At 47.4% G+C, this 21,640-nt stretch overlaps 1 protein-coding gene across 6 annotated transcripts in view; it reads right to left on the reverse strand.

The window, feature by feature from the left end:
- ADARB2 (adenosine deaminase RNA specific B2 (inactive)) overlaps nt 1-21,640 on the reverse strand; it is a 368,964-nt gene that overhangs the window by 59,043 nt on the left and 288,281 nt on the right. For all 6 annotated transcript variants that reach the window (XM_080974062.1, XM_080974061.1, XM_080974058.1 and 3 more), the window contains one exon: nt 3,052-3,166. In XM_080974062.1, coding sequence (XP_080830188.1) covers nt 3,052-3,166 — 115 coding nt within the window. The remainder of the gene's footprint in view (nt 1-3,051; nt 3,167-21,640) is intronic.

The following is a 21,640-nucleotide window of genomic DNA, read 5'->3' on the forward strand; positions in this document are numbered from 1 at the left end:
TAACAGATTAGCCTTAGGATGTGTGGCAGGGACTCTTTATTATGTCCAGTAATTGCAGGTGGAAAGGAAATGTGCCATTACAAATCCAAAACATTTAAAAAGCCCTAGGTTAGGTCTCTAGCAAGACACTCCCAAATCAAAAGACTGTCTAACGAAGGCAAAACTGTCTCTCCTTTAGGCACATAACATTTCCCAGTGGCCTCTTCTCTCTTGCACTTGGGACAAGGTGAAAAATTCCTCCCATCTCTGAGTTCCCTAGGATACACAGACGTCGCACCTGCTTTTTGTCCCACTTGCATGAGCCAAGACTGCCGAGTCCTTTGGCAGGCATGGAAAACTTGGGAGAAGGCTGGGTTCTTCTCTCCCGTTGGAGATAAGTCTTGGGAAAAAGTCAGAAGGTCTCAGGAGGCTTCCCGCCTTCCTTAATGCTAGGAGAGTTGAGCGGCTTCTGACTTTCTTCAAAGAGAAAGTCTTTGGTTGGCTGCATCCGGTTTGGGCTGATAAAATGACACAGGATTCAAAGTGCGATGCACGTGAGTACCTTTTTCAGATCCCCCTTCTCACCACAGATGCTGCGCATCCTCAAAAGCTGCTCCTGAGGCTCATGGGATCATCTGGAGAGGAGTGCAGTGCAGCACAGGGGGACGCAGACAGGGTGGACCAGCCCATCTATGTGCAGGGACATGAATTCTACTCACGCAGGGTGCTGGTTTTCATGGGTGACCATCTTTGCGGAGGCCCAGATGTTGTCCAGAAAGTAACATGGCCCTTGCAAGAACAGATATTGGGTATCTTGTGTCTGGGATCTTTATGAGCCCATGGGTCAGCTATCTGCCCTGAATATTTATGGCTTTTTTAATGAAGGGGTGGACGGAATTGACTGCAATGACCTTCATTCTGCCCTAGACTGAACAGTGGTTCACTTCTGCCTCGCGATCTAGTCAGAGCCCATAGCAGTTAACATATTGCACAGCCTGAGTCTACAGTGCAGTGCCAGTTTGTTCCAGATAATTTAGCAAGCCCCCTCTGAATATGCATTGGATACCTCCTGCCTTCTCTGAAAAATCGTCTGTCAAGCTCGAAACATATGCATATGAGATAATGGTCTATATTTGATACACAATTTGCTGCCTTTGTACTTTTGCAAGCTGAAGTAAAAACTACGTAGGAGACAAAACACCTGGGATTGGAATAGAATCCAAAGTTTTGCCTGCAGAATTTAGAAGCGTCATGAATTTTCGAGCATCATGACAATACCACAGCTATTAAACGATTTGGAAAAAAACACCCATAAATATAAAATTTGTGAGATTAGACCTACAATGCATTTCTGCACTGTAGCATGATTTCAGCTTCAGACATTCTGAGTTATCCAGAATGGATTTACCCCAATAAATATACTTTTTTATCTTTGGCAACTAGCATGTTTGTTTGTCCACATCTTTCCCCCCCTCAACTTAGCCTGCAATAGGACATGGGTTGGTTCTGTTGTGTATTGGCATGTTGCTTTGGGAACAATTTTTTTGACTGGAAAGTGGGGTACAAAATAATTAATTGAGGTAAGGTAGGATGGAATTATGCTGCCTATATAATAGTCTCTTTGATCATTTAATGAACCCCCTCACTCCGTTTTATGATTTATACATGTTTGAGTGCCAGGATTATCAGGACCAGGGGCTTTTCTGTGATGGCCCCTAGCCCTCCCAGGACCCACATCTATGTTAACTTTTTATAAGCAAGCAAATGCTCCTTTATCTTGGGGATTTATTTTGAACTTGAAGGAGGCAAAGACCGTTTCTGTCAATCATATTTGCACTGCTCTTAAGGTGTTTGCGGTAATTTTGTTGACTGTTAATTTTTAATTTTAATTTTGTTGTGCTTTTAAATGTATTTTGTATTGGGCTCTTTGAGCTGAAAAGTGGGTTATATAGTAACAACTAACAATAGTACGTAGCAGTAGATTCAGTGCTACAATTCTAAAATCATGTTGTATAGCAGAGAGGTCCAACTTTGCATACCCAAGTGGGCTGCAAGAGTACTTTGACGCGGAACCCGTGAACCACACATTGCCTTGTTACACGCATGCGCTGGGGGTGAGGACAAGGCCAAAATCTGATGCCCCCCCAAGCCCATGTACTTCCCGCCCAAAGCCAGCTAAGCGAGATGCTGGGTTTGGGGAAGGAGGCCCAAGGCTTTGACCATGGTCCTACAGCCCTCCCACCTCCTTCCCAAAGTTGGGAAAGTGCTAACTAGGCTTTGGGAAGGAGACAGAAGGACTCTAGGTCCCTGTCAGAGCCTTGCGCCTCTTGCCCAAAGCCCAGCGCCTTGCTTACTGGGCTTTGGGAAAGCAACACAAGGGCTGTGGGAGGGATGCCAAATGTGGCCAAGGGCCACCCAAAAAGGCCTTGAGAGCCACATGCAGCCCGAGAGCTGCACTTTGGACCACTCTGCTGTAGAGAATTGAGAAAGGTTAAGTTAATGTAAACATTACATTACATTACATTACATTAAGTTAATGTAAAGCAAAGTTAAGCTCAAGGTCACATTTCAACCAGGCAAAAACACCTGAGAAGGATGCAAAGCAGGACTGGCTTGGGGAGAGCTCCAAGGGCCAGATTCAGAAGCTTGGAGGGCCACATTTGTCCTCTGGACCTGAGGTCCCCCACTGTAAGTGCTGCACAGCACAAAGTCTCAGAGCAACCATTACAATACAAGAAGTTTGAATCGCTGAATTCAAATACTATAAAGACCTCAAACACAAATGCAGAAACTACCTCCCGCCCCTAGTGGCCAGTGTAAACTATGTTTCATCTTTCACTAGAAGAACCGTGGAATCATAGAGTTGTAGAGTTGGAAGGGACCATGAGGACCACCTAGTCCAACTCCCTGCAATTCAGGAATCTTTTGCCCAACATGGGGATCAAACCCATGATCCTGAGATTGAGAGTCTCATGCTCTACCAACTGAGCAATCCCTCAGGACCTAGAAAAATAATAATTCCCAAACAAATTATAAGGTTGCAAACCAGCATGAAAGAAAGTTTACTCTTACCTCTGGTCATGACAATTCCTGCAAGGGATTTGTGACGTGCATAGATGGCAGCAAAATTATCTGTCACCTCTTGAAACTTCTGCGTAATCATTTGATAGAGGGAATCCGCGAATTCCTGAAAAGACACAAGCAGAAGCCGTTCTTTCACTCTGCTGGACTAGAGCAATGGTTTGCAACTGTCAATAAAATAATTTCTTTGCCACCTTTCTCCTTTAATAAAAATGGCTTTGTCATTGCCTATATCCAGGTCACAACAAGCACAATGGCACCACTTTAAACCTCAATGTGAAATTAATCTTATTGCTTCCGCAGACACACACACAACTTTTTCTACCAGTAGTTACAGCAACCGCCGTTGGAGACTCGCATAGATGTTGCCTGGCTCGTTAAGGCTTGTTAAGTTACACTGCTTACTACTAGAAGCTCAAGATCTGCCAGCCAGAGACAAACTAGAATGAAAGGTGCTTCTGAGTACCTTCTAAAGCAAGGAATATGTTTTCAGTACCACATCTCACAGCCCTTTCATGCAACAGTCCTCTCTGGCTTAGCTTTCTTAAGTTTCCAACAGCCTAATTTAGGTGGGATGAGTGCAGAGAAAATAAACGCCATGATGCACCTGTTGCAGCAAAACTGGACACCTTCATCTCCCCCCCCCCCGGCAATAAAACATGTCTCTCCTGTATCAGTCTCTACAGCCACAGCAGGCGCTGTAACTCTCCAATGGTTTGACCCCTGAAGGTGCACTCCTCCATTGTCTCCTGAGACAGACAGATTACAACAACAAATTTAGGTGGAGAAAGCTATTTTGTTGTTGAGATTGCTAACTAACTGGGTATGAAGTTGGATTCCACTGAGGCTCATCTTGTGGCTTTGATCCACCACGGAGCAGATGATCTGGACTTGATGCCATCTCCAGCCTTCTTGTAATATGAGTAGGAACTATAAAGTGATCTGGAAGGGGAGGGAGAGGATCAGTTCTGGATGAGACCAGCAGTGAAAGGAAGCCAAGGGCATTTTTCTACCTTCAGTTTTCTATCTAGTTTTGCAGTGGCAGAACTAAAAGTTTATTCCTTTCAATCCAGTCTTTACGGATCATTTGTGAACTTGCAAATCCTACACTTCCTGCTCTGTACCCGAAGCCTTTCTTTTGCTCAGCTAAAGTTCCACCGAGAGAAGACCCTGGCCCAGGACCTGCCTGAAATTTGTTGGCGGAATGGGCTAAGCAAGAAAAGGAGCCCCCCTCTCTAAAGGAAACCCTGTAAGTAAACATTTCATGCTGCGAGAACACCTCTGCCTTCTGCTCAGACATAAAGGAGCAAAATCAGAACACGCTTCCACCCGAGTGCTTTGTCTCGAAAGATTTGTTCACATCCTGCCTGCCATATGGTTCTGGAGCAGCTATAATAATAAGTGCTCATTAATTATTAAGCTTTGCTGTAAATAAATACAGAAAAAGCTGTCTCGGTATAACAGGACATGGATCAAGCTGTCCCAGCACAGATGTAAGTCATGCGTGTGCTCTGCTGTTGACATCTTTCCTCGCTTCCCGCTCCGAGTCTTCCTTTTAAAGTGAATGTTATCATCGTGTCTCTGAGCACCCAGAGACACCCTCTTTCCCAGCACACACACACACACACACACACACACACACACACAGCCTTTCAAAACATGTGGCCACAAACCTGGGACTGTAACTGAGTTTGATCAGATGCTGCGGCCCATCCTAGCCATCTAACGTGCCTCATTCACACATTGCATCATCATCATCATCATCATCATCATCATCATTATTGACGGTGGTGTAAAGGTGGGATACGCATTAAATGGATATGCAATTGATAATGGTGGGACTGAGGTTTAGAGATAGTGGCCTGATTTAGGCATAATGCTAAACCAGGCATAGGCAAACTCGGCCCTCCAGATGTTTTGGGACCACAACTCCCATGATCCCTAGCTAACAGTGGTCAGGGGTGATGGGAATTGTAGTCCCAAAACATCTGGAGGGCTGAGTTTGCCTATGCCTGTGCTAAACCGTCATTATGTAAAGGAACCTGCCCAAGCCTTGCTTTGTGCAACCCTCTCCTCAGCTGAGCCAAAAGGAGAGAATTGGAAACACACACTTCTTATTTTTAACTAAGTATACGTAGCTTAGTATTATGCTTGAAGAGGAAGCCCTGTGGTCTGTATAAGGTAAAGGTACCCCTGCCTGTACGGGCCAGTCGTGTCCGACTCTAGGGTTGCGCGCTCATCTCGCTCAAGAGGCGCCGTCCGAAGACACTTCCGGGTCACGTGGCCAGCGTGACGAAGCTGCAGCTGGCGAGCCAGCACCAGCGCAGCACACGGAAACGCCGTTTACCTTCCCACTATAAAGCGGTACCTATTTATCTACTTGCACTTAGGGGTGCTTTTGAACTGCTAGGTGGGCAGGAGCTGGGACCGAACGACGGGAGCTCACCCCGCCGCAGGGATTCGAACCGCCGACCTAGCGATCAGCAAGTCCTAGGCACTGAGGTTTTACCCACAGCGCCACTGAAACAAGCTGTGATCAAACTGTGGTGTCAGATCCTGGCTTGTTCTAACCACAGTTCCTCATGTCTGGATGTAAACTATGGACAGTTAAAAACAGGAAGTAGATGCGTCCACTTTCCTCCTTGCAGCCGTGCAGGAAGTTTAGAGGAGTGGGAAGACTCCAAAACTTGAGCAGGCTTTTTCATGCAACGCTAGCCTATGATGTGGTGTTACATTCAAACCAGGCCAGCAGCTTACCTAAGGTAATGCAGGCACAGTTCAGGCAAGATTTCAAGCGGGGCCTCACCCTCTTAGCCACTAGGAAACATCTGATCAAGACTGTACAACCACCAGGCCAGGTGCAGGTCATCTTAAGCTATATAAACCACCATGCACCATAAACAAAAAACAAATGTGTTAGAGAAAGGACATTCCAGAGCAAATATCTCTGGATGGCTTAAGCATGTGAGCCAGTGTGGCAACCAGAGAAAGTTTCCTGACCTGATAGGAAATTTTCCAGCACTTGGAAACCCATTCCTTGAGGGAAATGGTAGTTGCCATTTCTAATGGTCTGGAGATGGGAATGATTCAGTTCAACAAAAATCAGTATGGATTGCTGATTTTTATCATCTTCAGTTAGAGCACAGTATTGAAAAGAAGAATGTTTTCAATAACTTTTTTTTAATAAAAAGGATCAAACCATAATGTTAATCTCTCCCAGCTCTACAATCTGGTCCATCTTTGTTTCTGTAGTGCCCTTCATGTAAACATCCCTGGGTGTTTCACACTCATTAGGAGTTAATTAGCTTGGAGGCACATAGGCCTCCTAGAAGAACTGCTCCTAAAATGTTAAGAGGGAACAAATGAACATTTTTAACATTGGCTTTAGAAATCTCGCTAGCCACAGTTTCCTTTGCCTCATTTGGCAGCAAATCCTAAAGCAAGCAAGCAAGCACAAGAGACCCAAGTCGAGGCAAAACAGCAAATTGGCTCGAGGTAGAGAGAAACAATAAAAGGACTTGGCTTTTGCTGAACTCAAAAGACTGACCAGGGACTTTGAAGAACACTAAATCCATTACATGAGAAGTTAGCAGAAATAAGTCGAGTGGTTATTAAAGAGAAAGAAAAACATCATGAAGCAGAAAATGTAGCAGTCTTGTGAGGCTTTGCACATGCTTCCGTTGACCCAGTGCGCTCCCACCACTGCTTTGGAAAATGGTAGACACACAGCATTCGTCACAATCCATATCTACCCTGTATCTATCCTGCTGTTTCTTAGGAAATAATTTTGATGCATTTTCCCCAAAACCAGCTTTGACTGAAATTGGGGAAAAGAAGGACCTCAGTGTTATGTAGTGTAGTTTCACCCTGGGCCAACAGGGGGATACTGTATATAGTTTTCACTCAGGTCTGTAGATAGTTTTCACTCAGGTCCGCGTCTGTTATTTTAGGCGGGAACTCTGGGCTGTTGTGGTTACAATGTTGACAGCCGGCTGCCTATAAATACAGGCCGGCTGAGCTGTTCGCAGTTAGTTCTATTCCAGCTTACCATAATAAAGAGCTACTTGAAGAAATCGCTGTGCCGGCTGCTATGTCAACCCACCACCTAACACTGGCGACGAGGGTGGGATTGATGGACATCAGAGCACAGCCAGATGCGGCCAGCCTCTGAACTGAGCTGAATCACTGAGCTGAATCACAGAGCGAAATCACTGAGCGAAATCACTGGGCAGAACCAATTCAGAGCTGACTGTTCTGGCTAGAGCACTGTGTTCCATCCATCGCCCTTCACGCCGGCATCGGAATCATGGCTTCACTTGTGCCTCTACCGCCGTTTGCGCCAGCCTCTGAATCATGGGACTCCTACCTCGCTCGGTTCGACTGCTACCTCCAAGCCAACGAGCTGACAGAAGTATCACAGGAGCGGAAGCGGGGCCTATTCCTCAGCCTCTGTGGGCCTGAGGTGTTTGAGACGGCCCGAGCGTTGGTTGCGCCTGAAGCAGTCCAGGCAACACCATGGGACACGATCCAAGAGAAGCTCCGCAACCACTACGCACCAAAGCCGTCCAAGATTGCTGCCCGCCATGCATTCTACCACCGGAACCAGGCAGAGGGGGAGTCAATCAACAACTACACCACCGCCCTGCGACAGGCTGCAATGCACTGTGAGTTCCGAGACTTAGACGATGCCCTGATGGATCGAATCGTCTGCGGGGTCCGGGACATCCATCTGCAACGGCGCCTCCTAGCCAAGCCAGACCTCACGCTACAGAAAGCCATTGAGGAGGCTGTGGCCTCAGAAGCTGCTGAACGCTCCGCCCAGGAGATCCGCAAGTCCAGCAGCCCGCGTCTTGCTAGGGAGCCAGTTCCGGTGCATCATGAAAAGGCCAGCAGTGAGGAGGCATCCTCCAGTGAAGACGATGACGTGCACCAGACAAAGCAGGAGCGCAGGAAGTTCCAACAGAAGTCCAAGGGCCAACCGGAATGTGCTGGCTGCGGAGGCAACCATTCCCGTGCCAAGTGTCGATTCAGAGACGCCATCTGTAGGAAGTGTTCCAGAAGGGGCCACATCGCTAAGGTCTGCCGATCGGCTCCGTCTGACACCCCCCCTTCATCGATTCGCAAGTCCAAGTCTTCACTCCAGTCTGCCAAGGAAAGTTGTTTCGCTCTCACCAACTGCCGCTGCCCGTCTGGAACCACGATTGGCCAAACCGACTCGCCTACGCGACGCAAGCTGAACGTCACGGTGCTCATTGAAGGAGCTCCATGTGACATGGAGATCGACACCGGGTCTGCCCTGTCCATCGTGTCATGGAGCACCATCAAAAGACTGGTACCCAGAGTGTCCAAAAGGCAACTCGACTCTCACCGCGTACACCTGAGAGACTACCAGGGAAACGACATTCCCGTGGTAGGCGTTGGCCGGTTCCGGATCGCCTTCAAGGATTTTTCGGGCCTGCTCCGGTTGGTGGTGGTCGAAGGTCAGCGGCCAAGCCTCCTAGGGCTAGACTGGTTTGATGCCCTCGGCCTGGAAGTCACCGGCATCAACTGCATCTCTAACGCAGAGACTGAGGGTCTGGTCAAAGACTTTGCCGAGGTTTTTGACGGCACCTTGGGCCAATATACAGGTACGCCCATCTCCTTTAGCCTTGATCCACAAGTCGCCCCCATCAAGCTAAAGCCACGCCGGGTTCCCTTTGCTCTCAAGGCTAAGGTGGATGAACAACTGGACAAACTGATCGCCCAAGGAGTTTTGGAGCCGGTTGACCACGCAAAGTGGGAAACCCCCATCGTCACGCCTGTCAAGCCAGATGGGTCGGTGAGAATCTGCGCTGACTACAAGTGCACGATCAACAAGGCACTTCAGCAGCACGCTTATCCGGTTCCTGTTGTCCAACACCTGCTGCATTCCCTGGGTGAGGGTAAGGTCTTCGCTAAGCTGGACCTTGCCCAAGCCTATCAACAACTGCCAGTCGATGATGCCACTGCTGAAGCCCAGACGATCGTCACCCACCGGGGGGCTTTCCGTTGCCGCCGGTTGCAGTTCGGGGTGAGTGTGGCTCCTGGCATCTTCCAAAGCCTTATGGAGCGTCTCCTGCAAGGGCTTCCGGGCGTGGTACCATATTTTGATGACGTCTTGGTGTCTGCAGACTCACACCAGCAGCTGTTCGAGCGCCTCCGTGCCGTGCTGACCAGGTTCCAGGAGGCCGGGCTCAAGGTAAAGAGGGAGAAGTGCCAGATCGCCGTTCCACAGGTAGAGTTCCTGGGCTATCTTATCGGTGCCTCCGGTCTTCATCCAACCACATCCAAGATCCGCGCTATCCAGCAGGCCCCCACCCCAAAGAACAAAACGGAGTTGCAGGCATTCCTGGGGCTGCTGAACTTTTATAACATGTTCCTGCCCCACAAAGCCACAGTGGCTGAGCCTCTTCACCGACTCCTTAGCACTAAGACGCCTTGGGCCTGGGGTCATCGGGAGACGGCGGCCTTCAACGCGGTCAAGGCTCTCCTTTCTTCAGACAGTGTGCTGGTACAGTACAGTGAATCCAGGCCGCTGGTCCTTGCCTGCGACGCCTCACCTTTTGGCATCGGTGCTGTCCTTAGTCACCGTTTTCCAGATGGAAGAGAAGCACCGCTCGCCTACTTTTCCAGGACACTATCTCCGACGGAACGGAATTACAGCCAGCTCGACAAGGAGGCATTGGCACTTGTGGCTGGAGTGAAGAGGTTCCATGAATACCTCTATGGCAGGACTTTTGACCTCATCACTGACCACAAGCCACTCCTGGGCCTCCTCGCCGGTGATCGTCCAACTCCACCGGTCCTCTCACCACGCATGCTGCGATGGACTGTTTTCCTGGCTGCCTACCACTACCGGCCCGGGGAAATCGATGGGCCATGCCGACGCCCTCAGCCGTTGCCCTCTTCCAGCATTTGTGGAAGACCCGGCTCCAGCTTCATCGCTCCTTCTGATTGAGGATCTTCCGGCAGCGCCTGTATCGGCTGCCACTGTGGCCTCCGCATCTGCCCAGGATCGCACCATCAGCCGGGTGCTCAACTGGGTGTGGAGGGGGTGGCCACAAGGGCCTTTTGCATCGGAGTTCCAGCCCTTCGCAACCAGACAACATGAACTCTCAGCTCATCGTGGCTGCCTGCTGTGGGGAGACCGCGTCGTGATTCCCCAGGGACTCCGTCAGCGCGTCCTGGAGGCTCTGCACGTTGGCCACCCGGGAATTGTCAAAATGAAGGCGTTGGCTCGGTGTTACGTCTGGTGGCCTAATATGGACGATGCCATCACTGCCTGGGTGTCCGCCTGTCAAGCGTGCCAGGAGTCGAGGCCTGCACCACCGGCAGCTAAGGGACACACCTGGGAGACGCCAAAGACACCCTGGTCGAGGGTGCACATCGATCTGGCTGGCCCCTTTCACGGCCGGACCTTTATGGTAGTGGTGGACGCCTATTCCAAATGGCTGGAGGTCGCCCTGATGCCCTCCACCACTACCGAAGCTGTCATCCGGGTGCTGCGAGGCCTGTTTGCAACGCATGGGTGTCCTGATGTCCTTGTCTCTGACAACGGACCGCAGTTCACGTCAGGCACGTTTGAGCGGTATCTTTTGGGACTGGGCATCCGCCATGCCCTAACGGCACCTTTTCATCCATCCAGCAACGGGCAAGCGGAAAGAATGGTGCGCTCGACAAAAGAGGCACTGGCGCGCCTGGACCGGGGAGACTGGCATGAGCGGGTCGCCGAATACTTGTTCGTGCAACACATCACCCCTCATGCGGCCACAGGGAGGAGTCCTGCTGAACTGCTTATGGGCCGCCGCCTCAGGTCACCGCTCGACCGGCTACACCCAGACTTTGCCGTGGCTGAACCCCCAGGCTGTGCCAACGCACCACGGTCATTTGTCCCAGGAAACCAGGTCTTTGCCCGGAACTATGTGGGGGACATCCCTTGGGTGCCAGCCACAGTAGTGGGAGTCACTGGACCTCGCTCGTACCAGGTGGCACTCGAAGACGGACGCTTGTGGCGACGGCACATAGACCAGCTTAGGCGCAGGGTTGGGGACTTGGACACTACCGAGGTGCCCCCAACTGCGCTTGCGGCTCCAGAAGAGACACGTACAGATGGCGAGGCCCCACCTACACCTCCCTCACAAACTGCCAGCGTGGAGCTGAACCAAGCCGTTTCAGAACAGACTCAGACCACTCCACTTGCGGAGGCTCCACCCACAGCAGCGGATCCAGGGGAGTTGGTTCCAACGCCACCTAGGGTCGCACCACAGCCTCAGCGAGAACTGTGTGGCCCTCCGGACTTGGCTACCAGTCCCCGGCGGTCTGGCAGAGTTTCCAAGCGCCCAACTTATTTAAAGGACTATGTTGTTGGACAGGTATCACTGTTGGTCTAAGTATGGGAAATGTAACCGATATGCTTTTGTGCTTAATTGAACCATTACGCGTAGTGCTGTATATAAGGAAACCATTACGATTGTAACTAACGCCTTATCTCGGTGGGGAGGGGTGTTATGTAGTGTAGTTTCACCCTGGGCCAACAGGGGGATACTGTATATAGTTTTCACTCAGGTCTGTAGATAGTTTTCACTCAGGTCCGCGTCTGTTATTTTAGGCGGGAACTCTGGGCTGTTGTGGTTACAATGTTGACAGCCGGCTGCCTATAAATACAGGCCGGCTGAGCTGTTCGCAGTTAGTTCTATTCCAGCTTACCATAATAAAGAGCTACTTGAAGAAATCGCTGTGCCGGCTGCTATGTCAACCCACCGCCTAACACTCAGGCTCATCCTTTTATCCGGTGCCTAGAAAGTACAGGTCTGATAGATTTTCCCCTTGCCCCATTCCTTTCCCAGGGAAAACCCACTATGTAGCTTTAAATCGGAAAAAAACAGCAATTTGCTGAAAACCTGGCTTACGTTTGCTCTGATTTAAAACTAAACATCGGTTTTCCCAGGGAGGGGATAATCCCCTTGTGTTTTAAGTTCGAATTGTGAGCCCCAGAGAACTCCAACCGCTATAACAGCATAACTTAGGCCACAGAAGGTTGTGTAGTAAGAGATGTTGTTGCTCAAGTTGTGCATGCTCGTTTCAGAAAGGTTTTGCAGGTGTTTGACGTGGTACGATGGGGGCGCGTGGTCTGAGCCTTTGATTCCATTCTTATGGAAGTACGGTATGTTAGCTTGTGAAAGAAGGAACATAGAAACATGGAGAAGCACATAAGTGGTTGCAGCTTCATGGATAATGCAACCACTCCTGCGTGTTCTGAGGTACTTCAGTCTTTTCCTAGAACTGCTGTCACGCTTGCTCATAGCTAGCTTATGAGGAAAACCAAGTGATAGAAGAGTTTTCCTGCTTCCTAGACCAAATTGTCTGAGGGTCCCTGACAGCTAGACCTGGGCTTGAGACTTCACAGATCCTTCAAGCTTTGTAGCATCACGATGCTGTGTTTGATCAGGGAATTAATGTGTGGGAAGCAAGACAATTCAGTCAAAAGAATGCCTGAACATCTACTAACAATAAAATGGGCGGTAAGGCACCATGTTGGCTTCCCCTGATCTAGTTCACAGTTGTCTTAATAACTCAGCAACTCGACAAAGGTGATTCAAAGCTTTGCCTAGAGATGCCAGAGTTTGAACCTGGAACCTTGGCATGCTTTGCCACGGGCTTGGCCCCTTTCTTTTGAGTTTGTTGGACCTTCAGTCTGATCCAATGGGGCTCTTCTGACATTCTTGTCCTTGATGGACATATTAAAAAAAGGTAAAGGGACCCCTGACCATTAGGTCCAGTCGTGGACGACTCTGGAGTTGTGGCACTCATCCCGCTTTACTGGCCAAGGGAGCCGGCGTACAGCTTCCGGGTCATGTGGCCAGCATGGCTAAGCCGCTTCTGGTGAACCAGAGCAGCGCACGGAAACGCTGTTTACCTTCCCGCCAGAGTGGTACCTATTTATCTACTTGCACTTTGACGTGCTTTCGAACTGCTAGGTTGGCAGGAGAAGGGACCGAGCAACGGGAGCTCACCCTGTCATGGGGATTCAAACCGCTGACCTTCTGATTGGCAAGTCCTAGGCTCAGTGGTTTAACCCACAGCGCCACCCGCGTCCTGGACATATTAAAACACCCCCAGTTATTCATGCAGGAAACAAATGATCAAGTTGCAACTCTCAATGCTAGGACACCAGCAAGAAGGAACTTTTTATTCATTTCTCAGCACTTTTTTCCTCAAATGGTATAAATAAATGAAATGGATTCAGGCTTGCAATGGCAGTCTGCAGGGGGATATTGACATTCAACAGGAATGGTAAGGATATTAAAATCAATAGATTGTAAAGGAAGAAAGTCTTTAGTAAACATTTTTCTACTGAAACCCCGTCTTTGGGCTTATTGGGCTCAAATATTAGAAAGGTTAGATTTGCATATGGGTGGGATGAAATCTTTCACTAAACAGGCACCATCAAGAGCACCGTTGGTTATCGCCACCCCCAGCACTTCATTTTTCAGTAAACTGTTGACATTTGGAGGCAAATGTTGAGCAGAGTAAAATTATAAGAATATCTTTCATTGGTAATGAGGGATTTACGCCTACATGCCCAAAATAAAATAAAAGCCTTCCTCTTTGCATGAACCAAGAAAGAAAAATCTGTGGGGTATTTTTTTTTTAATACCTCAGAAGTTCAATGCAGACCATGAGTTAATCATGCTTTAAGATTTCCTGGATCTCTGGGCCATAAAAAGCAGAGACATCACCTTGCCAACAAAGGTCCGTATAGTTAAAGCTCTGGTTTTCCCAGTAGTGATGTATGGAAGTGAGAGCTGGACCATAAAGAAGTCTGATCGCCAAAGAATTGATGCTTTTGAATTCTGGTGTTGGAGGAGACTCTTGAGAGTCCCATGGACTGCAAGAAGATCAAACCTATCCATTCTTAAGCAAATCAGCCCTGAGTACTCACTGGAAGGACAGATCGTGAAGTTGAGGCTCCAATACTTTGGCCACCTCATGAGAAGAGAAGACTCCCTGGAAAAGACCCTGATGTTGGGAAAGATGGAGGGCGCAAGGAGAAGGGGATGACAGAGGACGAGATGGTTGGACAGTGTTCTCAAAGCTACCAGCATGAGTTTGACCAAACTGCAGGAGGCAGTGGAAGACAGGAGTGCCTGGCATGCTCTGGTCCATGGGGTCACGGAGAGTCGGACACGACTAAATGACTAAACAACAACAAGCTTAGTGTGATCCTCATGCAGACTCTTGTCAATGGGAAAACAAGAACCCTGTGCTGAATTATTTCTCCCTTTTGATTCATAGCCTGTGTGACATTCTTCACCCACAGAGTATTCTGGGCCCCCTCTTAGGCCCACTGCCCCAACTCATCATAGGGCAGGATTGAGGATGGTCTTTCTCTTCCTTCTCCCTCCTACCAATACAATAACCATACCCTGGAGCTCTCTTTCAGCTTTGCTCTGTCCTCTTCCACCTCTCTTTCTCCGCGGCTTACAAAGCAGAAACAACCCCTTCCTCTGCCTTTGTTCTTCCAATCCCAGTTGCATACACACCACACATTTTGGTTCTGGCCCTGCTCCCCTCTGGCATGTGGCTCCTTCCAGTTTGCCCATGAAGCAATGTGGGCCTCAGGCTAAAATAATTTCTGCACAACCGTGGTAAACAGTCATCTGAATTATTTACTCTCAAAGATTAAAAAATCCCAAAACCCTCATGTTGTTTACTGGAGAATTAAGCACACAAATAACATGCAAAACAGGTCAAGCATTTTCCTCCCACTGAAGTAAAGTGGGACATTAAGTCCACCTAATGTTTACCTCAGGAAAAGAAATTTTTTGGCTGTTCTTGGTTCTCCCAGTGAGCACATAGCTGAGTGTTATGTAAGCCCCAAAACTGGAAGCGCAAGTGAGTCAGACTTCCTCGGTCGACATTTCCATGGTTACCTATAAAGAGGAGAGGGTCACAGACGTCCCTCATGGAGGGACACACAAGTTGGCTGCATATCAGGTGTCAACACATCTTCTTACATTGGAGACGTATGTCTTCCCTCTTCAGACTTCACCCCAGAAGATGATGCACACAACTCATCCGCTCTTGTTATTTTGATGCTTTTTGTACCCAGGCTGTGAATCCACCCTCAGAGCAGGGGCCATTAAGGTCTCTTTATCTGCCTTCCAAACTGTTGCTATTTTTGCCTCCCAGATCTTTAGAAGGAGGAAAAGCTATTTAAAGCAGTCTGTGCATCATTCAGAACGTGTTCATGTTACTTGAATAGCAATCTGTAGTACCAGCATGCGTTAAAATGCACTGCGCTGAATGTTTTTAAATGCTACCAGGTAGTGCTGTTGTTAATTTTGAAAAATCCCGACAAGATCTAAACACAATTGTTCAATGCCTCCCTTTAAACGGAATACACTGGATGTTACTAGTTGCTAAAATCCTCATGAGGATTACAGATGTTGGAGAATTCCAACGAAAACAGAAATTGGAGCTGAAATTGCCAAGGTTCGCCTATTTGCAGCGTGTGCAAACAGAATGGAAATCAATCCAAGAAATACAATTCTCCCCATTTGCATTGTGTTTACTTTGCATTGAAATGAATGTGGGTAGAACACCCAAACGACAATGCAAGATACGTAATTTAGCCACAGTGGGCAGTGAGATGAATAATGTAGCTTTGGAGTTCAGAAAAAGAGTTACTGGATGGTAGACATGTGCTGTACTTCAACAGGGAAAAAAACAACCCCATTGCTAGCTTTTCTGCTTTTATAGGCTAAAAAGTGCACACAGCAATGACAGAATACTTCAGGAAAGAGTAACTAGGAGCAATTTCAGATGTGCCCATTTAAAGTCCTGGTCTTTAAAGAATAAATCACCAAAGGATGGCAGAGACTGTGCATATATTGGCTTGGTTCACTAAGGTTGCAGTCATGTGCGGAACCTGTGGCCCTCCAGATTTTTTTCTTTTTGCTAGACTACAGCTCCCACCAGCATTGACCATTGGCCATGTTGGCTGGGGCTGATGGGAGTTGGAGTCCAACAACATCTGGAGGGCCACAGGGCCCACAACCCTGCTATGCCTACTTACGTATGAGTTAAGAAATGTGTAGTAGGTCATTCTAAGCAGACATGTACAGTGGTACCTTGGGTTAAGTACTTAATTAGTTCCGGAGGTCTTAACCTGAAACTGTTCTTAACCTGAAGCACCACTTTAGCTAATGAGGCCTCCTGCTGCCACTGTGCCGCTGGAGCACGATTTCTGTTCTTATCCTGAAGCAAAATTCTTAACCTGAAGCACTATTTCTGGGTTAGCGGAGTCTGTAACCTGAAGCGTATGTAACCTGAAGCGTATGTAACCTGAGGTACCACTGTATAGGATTGCCTAGAAAGTTACAGAATTCTCTTTATAGAAATGCTCAGTCGGCCCCCTCTCTCTTAAGCTTCCTAAGACCCTTTTAGTCCACTTTTACAGCTTCTAGTGTGGACTGAAGTTCTTGCTCCCATTCTTCTATGCTGTGTTCTTTCGGTGGCCCTATTAAGGCTGGACTTTGAAGCCAACATCTAGGGCCCTGCAGCTTGACCTACTCAAACAGTGTCAACAAGTGAGTAGCAGATGACATACCTTCCAACATTCCTCAGGTGAAAATAGGGACATTTCTCACTCCCCCCAATTGATCCTCCTCGAACCCCCATTTATGTCCCTGCAGACCAGGCACCCCCAAACTCGGCCCTCCAGATGTTTTGGGACTACAACTCCCATCATCCCTAGCTAACAGGACCAGTGGTCAGGGTTGATGGGAACTGTAGTCCTAAAATATCTGGAGGGCTGAGTTTGGGGATGCCTGCTGCAGACCATTTCCACTACCAACACACCAACGGGACACAGCACGCCCTCCACTGTCCTGAGAAAACCACTTAATCCCGATTTTATTTTATTGTATTCTATTCTTTAGGGACGCGGGTGGCGCTGTGGGTTAAACCACAGAGCCTAGGACTTGCTGATCAGAAGGTTGGCGTTTCGAATCCCCGCGACGGGGTGAGCTCCCGTTGCTTGGTCCCTGCTCCTGCCAACCTAGCAGTTCGAAAGCACGTCAAAGTGCAAGTAGTTAAATAGGTACCACTCCGGCGGGAAGGTAAATGGTGTTTCCATGCACTGCTCTGGTTCGCCAGAAGCGGCTTAGTCATGCTGGCCACATGACCCGGAAGCTGTACGCCAGCTCCCTTGGCCAATAAAGCGAGATGAGCGCTGCAACCCCAGAGTCGTCCACGACTGGACCTAATGGTCAGGGGTCCCTTTACCTTTATCCTTTAGTAGATTTACAAGAAGAAAAACATGCACCAATAAATACATCTTGGAAAGGAGCAAGATTAGATGTAGGTGCGCAAAGTCTTTTTTTCTTAAACCAAGACTCCGCTCCACTTTCCCTTTCAAGGGCAGCTCTGTCTGTCCCTCAGCGGCCGCAGTCTCTCTGCCTCTTCACCTGCTCTCCAGCAGCTGCTACGAGGAGCCCAAGAGAGGAGGCCGGCAGCGGCAGCCATAGAGAGGCAAGGGGCAGCCATCTTGCTCCCAAGAGGCTCCCCTGCAGCCACCACTGCCACTTGGGACAAGCGCTTTTAATTGAATAGAGAAAGAAAATAAGTTAGCACAAAGGGGATGATGATGAAGAAGAAAACACACCCCAAATGCCCCAGCTTTTCTAAAGACTCACACTTTGTTTCCTTGCCTTTATGTTGTGCCTGGGTTTAATTAGAAACTTTAACTTCACATTAATGTGTTAATGTGAGGATGTTAACAGACGAGCCCTTCCATTTGAGGTTGATTCATTGCTGTTTGTACTGTCTTCTCAGTTTTAAAAAGATGCAAACAAACAAGCCCCATTTCAATGAATCGAGAGCAAACAAGCATTTCGACTGAAATAGCAGTTGTTCCCTCAAGGAATCGTGGATCATTGGGATAGGTTGTTGATTTCTTTTCTCTTTTCTTTTTGCCAATTCTGACTCCAGTTTTGCACGTGGTTGCTTAGGTAATGAAGAATGTAAATGCCCATTTTGCAGAATCACGCGCCGAAGATGATCCTGGACCCGCCAGCGAGTCCCTGCCTCTCCCCTCCTTCATTTTACTGATCCTTAACCCAAAAGCTTGTCCCTACAGGGGGAAAAAAACACAAGGCTGACTGCAAGTACTGAATAATTCAAAACAAAACAATGGAGGCTTTTTCTTCTTCTTCAATTTGTGGCGTTATGGCTGCGTTAGGACAGGCCTCAGGTGCCAAGCTGTTGTACTACTACAGAGATTAAATTAGCACGACTGGGTTTTCTTTAACTAGATAAAAGCTCTATAAAGCCACTGGCACCTGGGAATGGCTAACTCTTGGAAAAGCCTTTTATGCGCTATAAAAATATATATAAAATTAGATTTTCAATTCATATTACAAGCCCGATCTCGGTAATAAAAATCAATGCTTCGTCTGCTCTGAGAAACATCTCAGTTTCTTTATTTCTCCATCTCACCACTTGCATCCAAATGAATGGCTTGCTCACAATGAATCAGTACAGTAGTAGCACCTTCCCATCACAATACCCGTGACAGGCTGAGGTCCAAAGTCACTTGAATACCTTTCCTAAGCAAATCTGGACCCAGAATTTTCCCGCAAACACCAGTATGAACACAAAACACTTGTGGGCTTAGGGTTATCACTACTAAGGTGTTTCTGCTATTTCACAACATTGTGTCTTCTGTGTCATGCATTGGGGGGAAGTGCAATGGAAGGTGTTAAAAATACTTCAAAACTATTGTTCCCATTCTACAGGTGGGAAGGTAGAGGCTTCAAGAGTGTGGCTCATCCACAACCAACCAGTTATTCAATAGAGTGGCTGACCAGTGTGTTCTGAACATATGCTTTGCTGACTTTGGCTATAGACGTGGTTATAATCTCCCTGTGCAATTCTATACATATGAAAATGTAGCAAATTTATATATATATACTCAGTGCTTTTATTTTTTAAAGAAAAAAAAGCCTCCCTTGTTCTCCTATAATGGCACTCACCTGAGAGGTGCCAGAACTGAGTTCTGGCTTTAAAAAAGCCCTGTTTTAGCCTGATTTTAATAACTTATTATGTTTCCAGAATAAAGGTGTACAGTGGTACCTCGGCTTAAGAACCTAATTCATTCTGGAGGTCTGTTCTTAACCTGAAACTGTTCTTAACCTGAGGTACCACTTTATCTAATGGGGCCTCCCACTGCTGTCGCGCTGCTGCCGCCGCACGATTTTTGTTCTCATCCTGAAGCAAAGTTCTTAACCTGAGGTACTATTTCTGGGTTAGCGGTGTCTGTAACCTGAAGCGTCTGTAACCTGAAGCGTCTGTAACCTGAGGTACCACTGTACATGACACTGAAACGTGATTCTTTGTTTTCTCAAAATCCTTGTTAGCCCCCACAACTTATTTTATTTCTACCAGGTATTACTAACAAAAATCAAATCTTCTTTCCTCAGCTATAAGGACTATAAAGTTTTCTTTCATAATCACGAAAACCAATATTCTCAGGAAGCTGTAAATTCCTCATTTGGGCAGTGGGGTTGTATTCTGTTTTTCTATGCACGGCCCTTGCTATAATCCTTAGTGAGAATTCAGAATGTTCAAGTGTGTCAGGATACGTAGTGTTTTTTATTTTCTATATGGTTTTTTCTTTTCTTTTAATAATAATAATAAAAATGCTCTGTCTCTTCAGATAAAAAGCAAGCAGTGTTTTAACATCTGGCCCTTTTCATATATCACTTGGGTCTTCAGAATGTGTTTTTAAGGCAATTTTGGGATCATAGCTCACTTGCCAAGATGAATGTAACCCAAAGGGCACTCAAATGAATTACATCCACTAACTTGCTGTATCCCATTTGGCCAAAAGTGCTCCACGGTGAGGAATTACTTCTGTCACACTGACTTGCTCTTCATTTTCTTCATACTACAAAACCACAACCCCACTCCCACTTTCTTTGTTGCTTAAAAAGCACACATTTGTTTAAGCTCCATAACATTCAGAGGGTCCATATGCACTAAACACTGAAAGCTGTATTATGCCACTTTACACAGGCCTACCCCCAAAGAATTATGGGAAGTGTAGTTTTTTAAGGGGGCAGAATTACAGTTCCCAGAGTTTCCCCTCTCCAATATAAATGGCACTAAATCAGCTCAGCTCCAAATAACCTTCTGTTTATTAGCACTTTCTGATTATTGATTATCTTTTGCGAAGCAACTTTTTTGCTTTCCAGGTGAGCTTTCTCACCCATGTCCTAAGAGGGTTCTAGGACTGAAGACAAACCCTCAACACAAATCGAAGCCTGGCAAGCTTCTGATAAAAGCCCAGACTTCTTTATTTTTGTTTATACTCCACTACCTTTGACAAACCGTCCTCTGGAGATTTATATCTCCTTTCTTACTGCCTTTCAACTGTTTGTCAATATATTTAGCTCCACAACTGAACAAAAAAACCAAAACAAAACAAATCCCACCAAAAAAAAACCCCTGACATCAACCTTGGAAGATGTACTGCTTGGAGATTTCTCTCTTCACTTCCCCCTCCCCACCCATCGCTCCCAATGTGATAAAATCTTGCCTAAAACCATGTCCAACCTTTTCGACAGCATAGTCCAGATGGCTTTGCAGCCTGTACAACAGACTTCTACTCGCTGATGCCTCTCTAAAAGTGTCAGCAGGGTGTTGTCTTCCAAGGGCTTGTAAATGCACAACAAAAGGCAGCTGGGGGTGGATGTGAGGGGAGAGAGAGAAGAAAAAAAAGAGAGAGAAAGGCAAGAGACAGAGCAAGGAAACAAGAACCCAAAGCAAACTTTGTTCTTTGCAGACAGTCAACTGGAGGAACGTACAGGCCACGGATCTGAAGGAGAGTTCAGAGGTGATAATGGGTGACAGCTCAATGCAAGGCAGCCAACAAACATGTCATCTGAATAGGGGTTTCCCCCCCCAGGGATGGGGGAAACCATCACTGAAAGATATGGTAGGGATGGGTTACTCCCCTGCTAACCTTTTTACTGATTTCCCCCAGAATAGCCCTTTAAAGGTACTCTTCCCTCTTGGGCTTATGTGTACTCTATGCTGTAAGAAATCATCCACATCCTACACAAAGGTAACCCAATGAGAGATGTTGACCTTTGAAAGCCATTGCTGGCCTGGGGACTGTGGGGACCTTGGAGTGGCCTCTCGCTTTATTAGGGTGGCCAGGTGCAAAAGAGGACAGGGATCCAGCATCTTTAAGCATCTTTATGAGTTGTGGAGAAGAGGTCATGCGCTAGGGTGGGGGAGAAATTTGATTGAGTTTGCCTGTAAAGGTGATTTCACCTAATTTGTACTCTCTAGAACAAAACATGCACCAAAACATCCATCCTTCGAAACTTGCACTTCTCTGAATTTTGCAATGTAGTTCTTCGGCCAAGTAACGCGTACAAAGATGCACAAACTGGGGGTAAGGTGTGCATATAGAGAAATATATTGGTGAACATAACTTGCACAAATGCATTACGGTGCAAGAAATTGCATAGCAAAAATATGTACATGGGGG

Source organism: Podarcis pityusensis (genome assembly GCF_964106645.2).
Source record: "Podarcis pityusensis genome assembly, chromosome: 12".
NCBI classification, from domain to species: Eukaryota; Metazoa; Chordata; class Lepidosauria; order Squamata; family Lacertidae; genus Podarcis; species Podarcis pityusensis.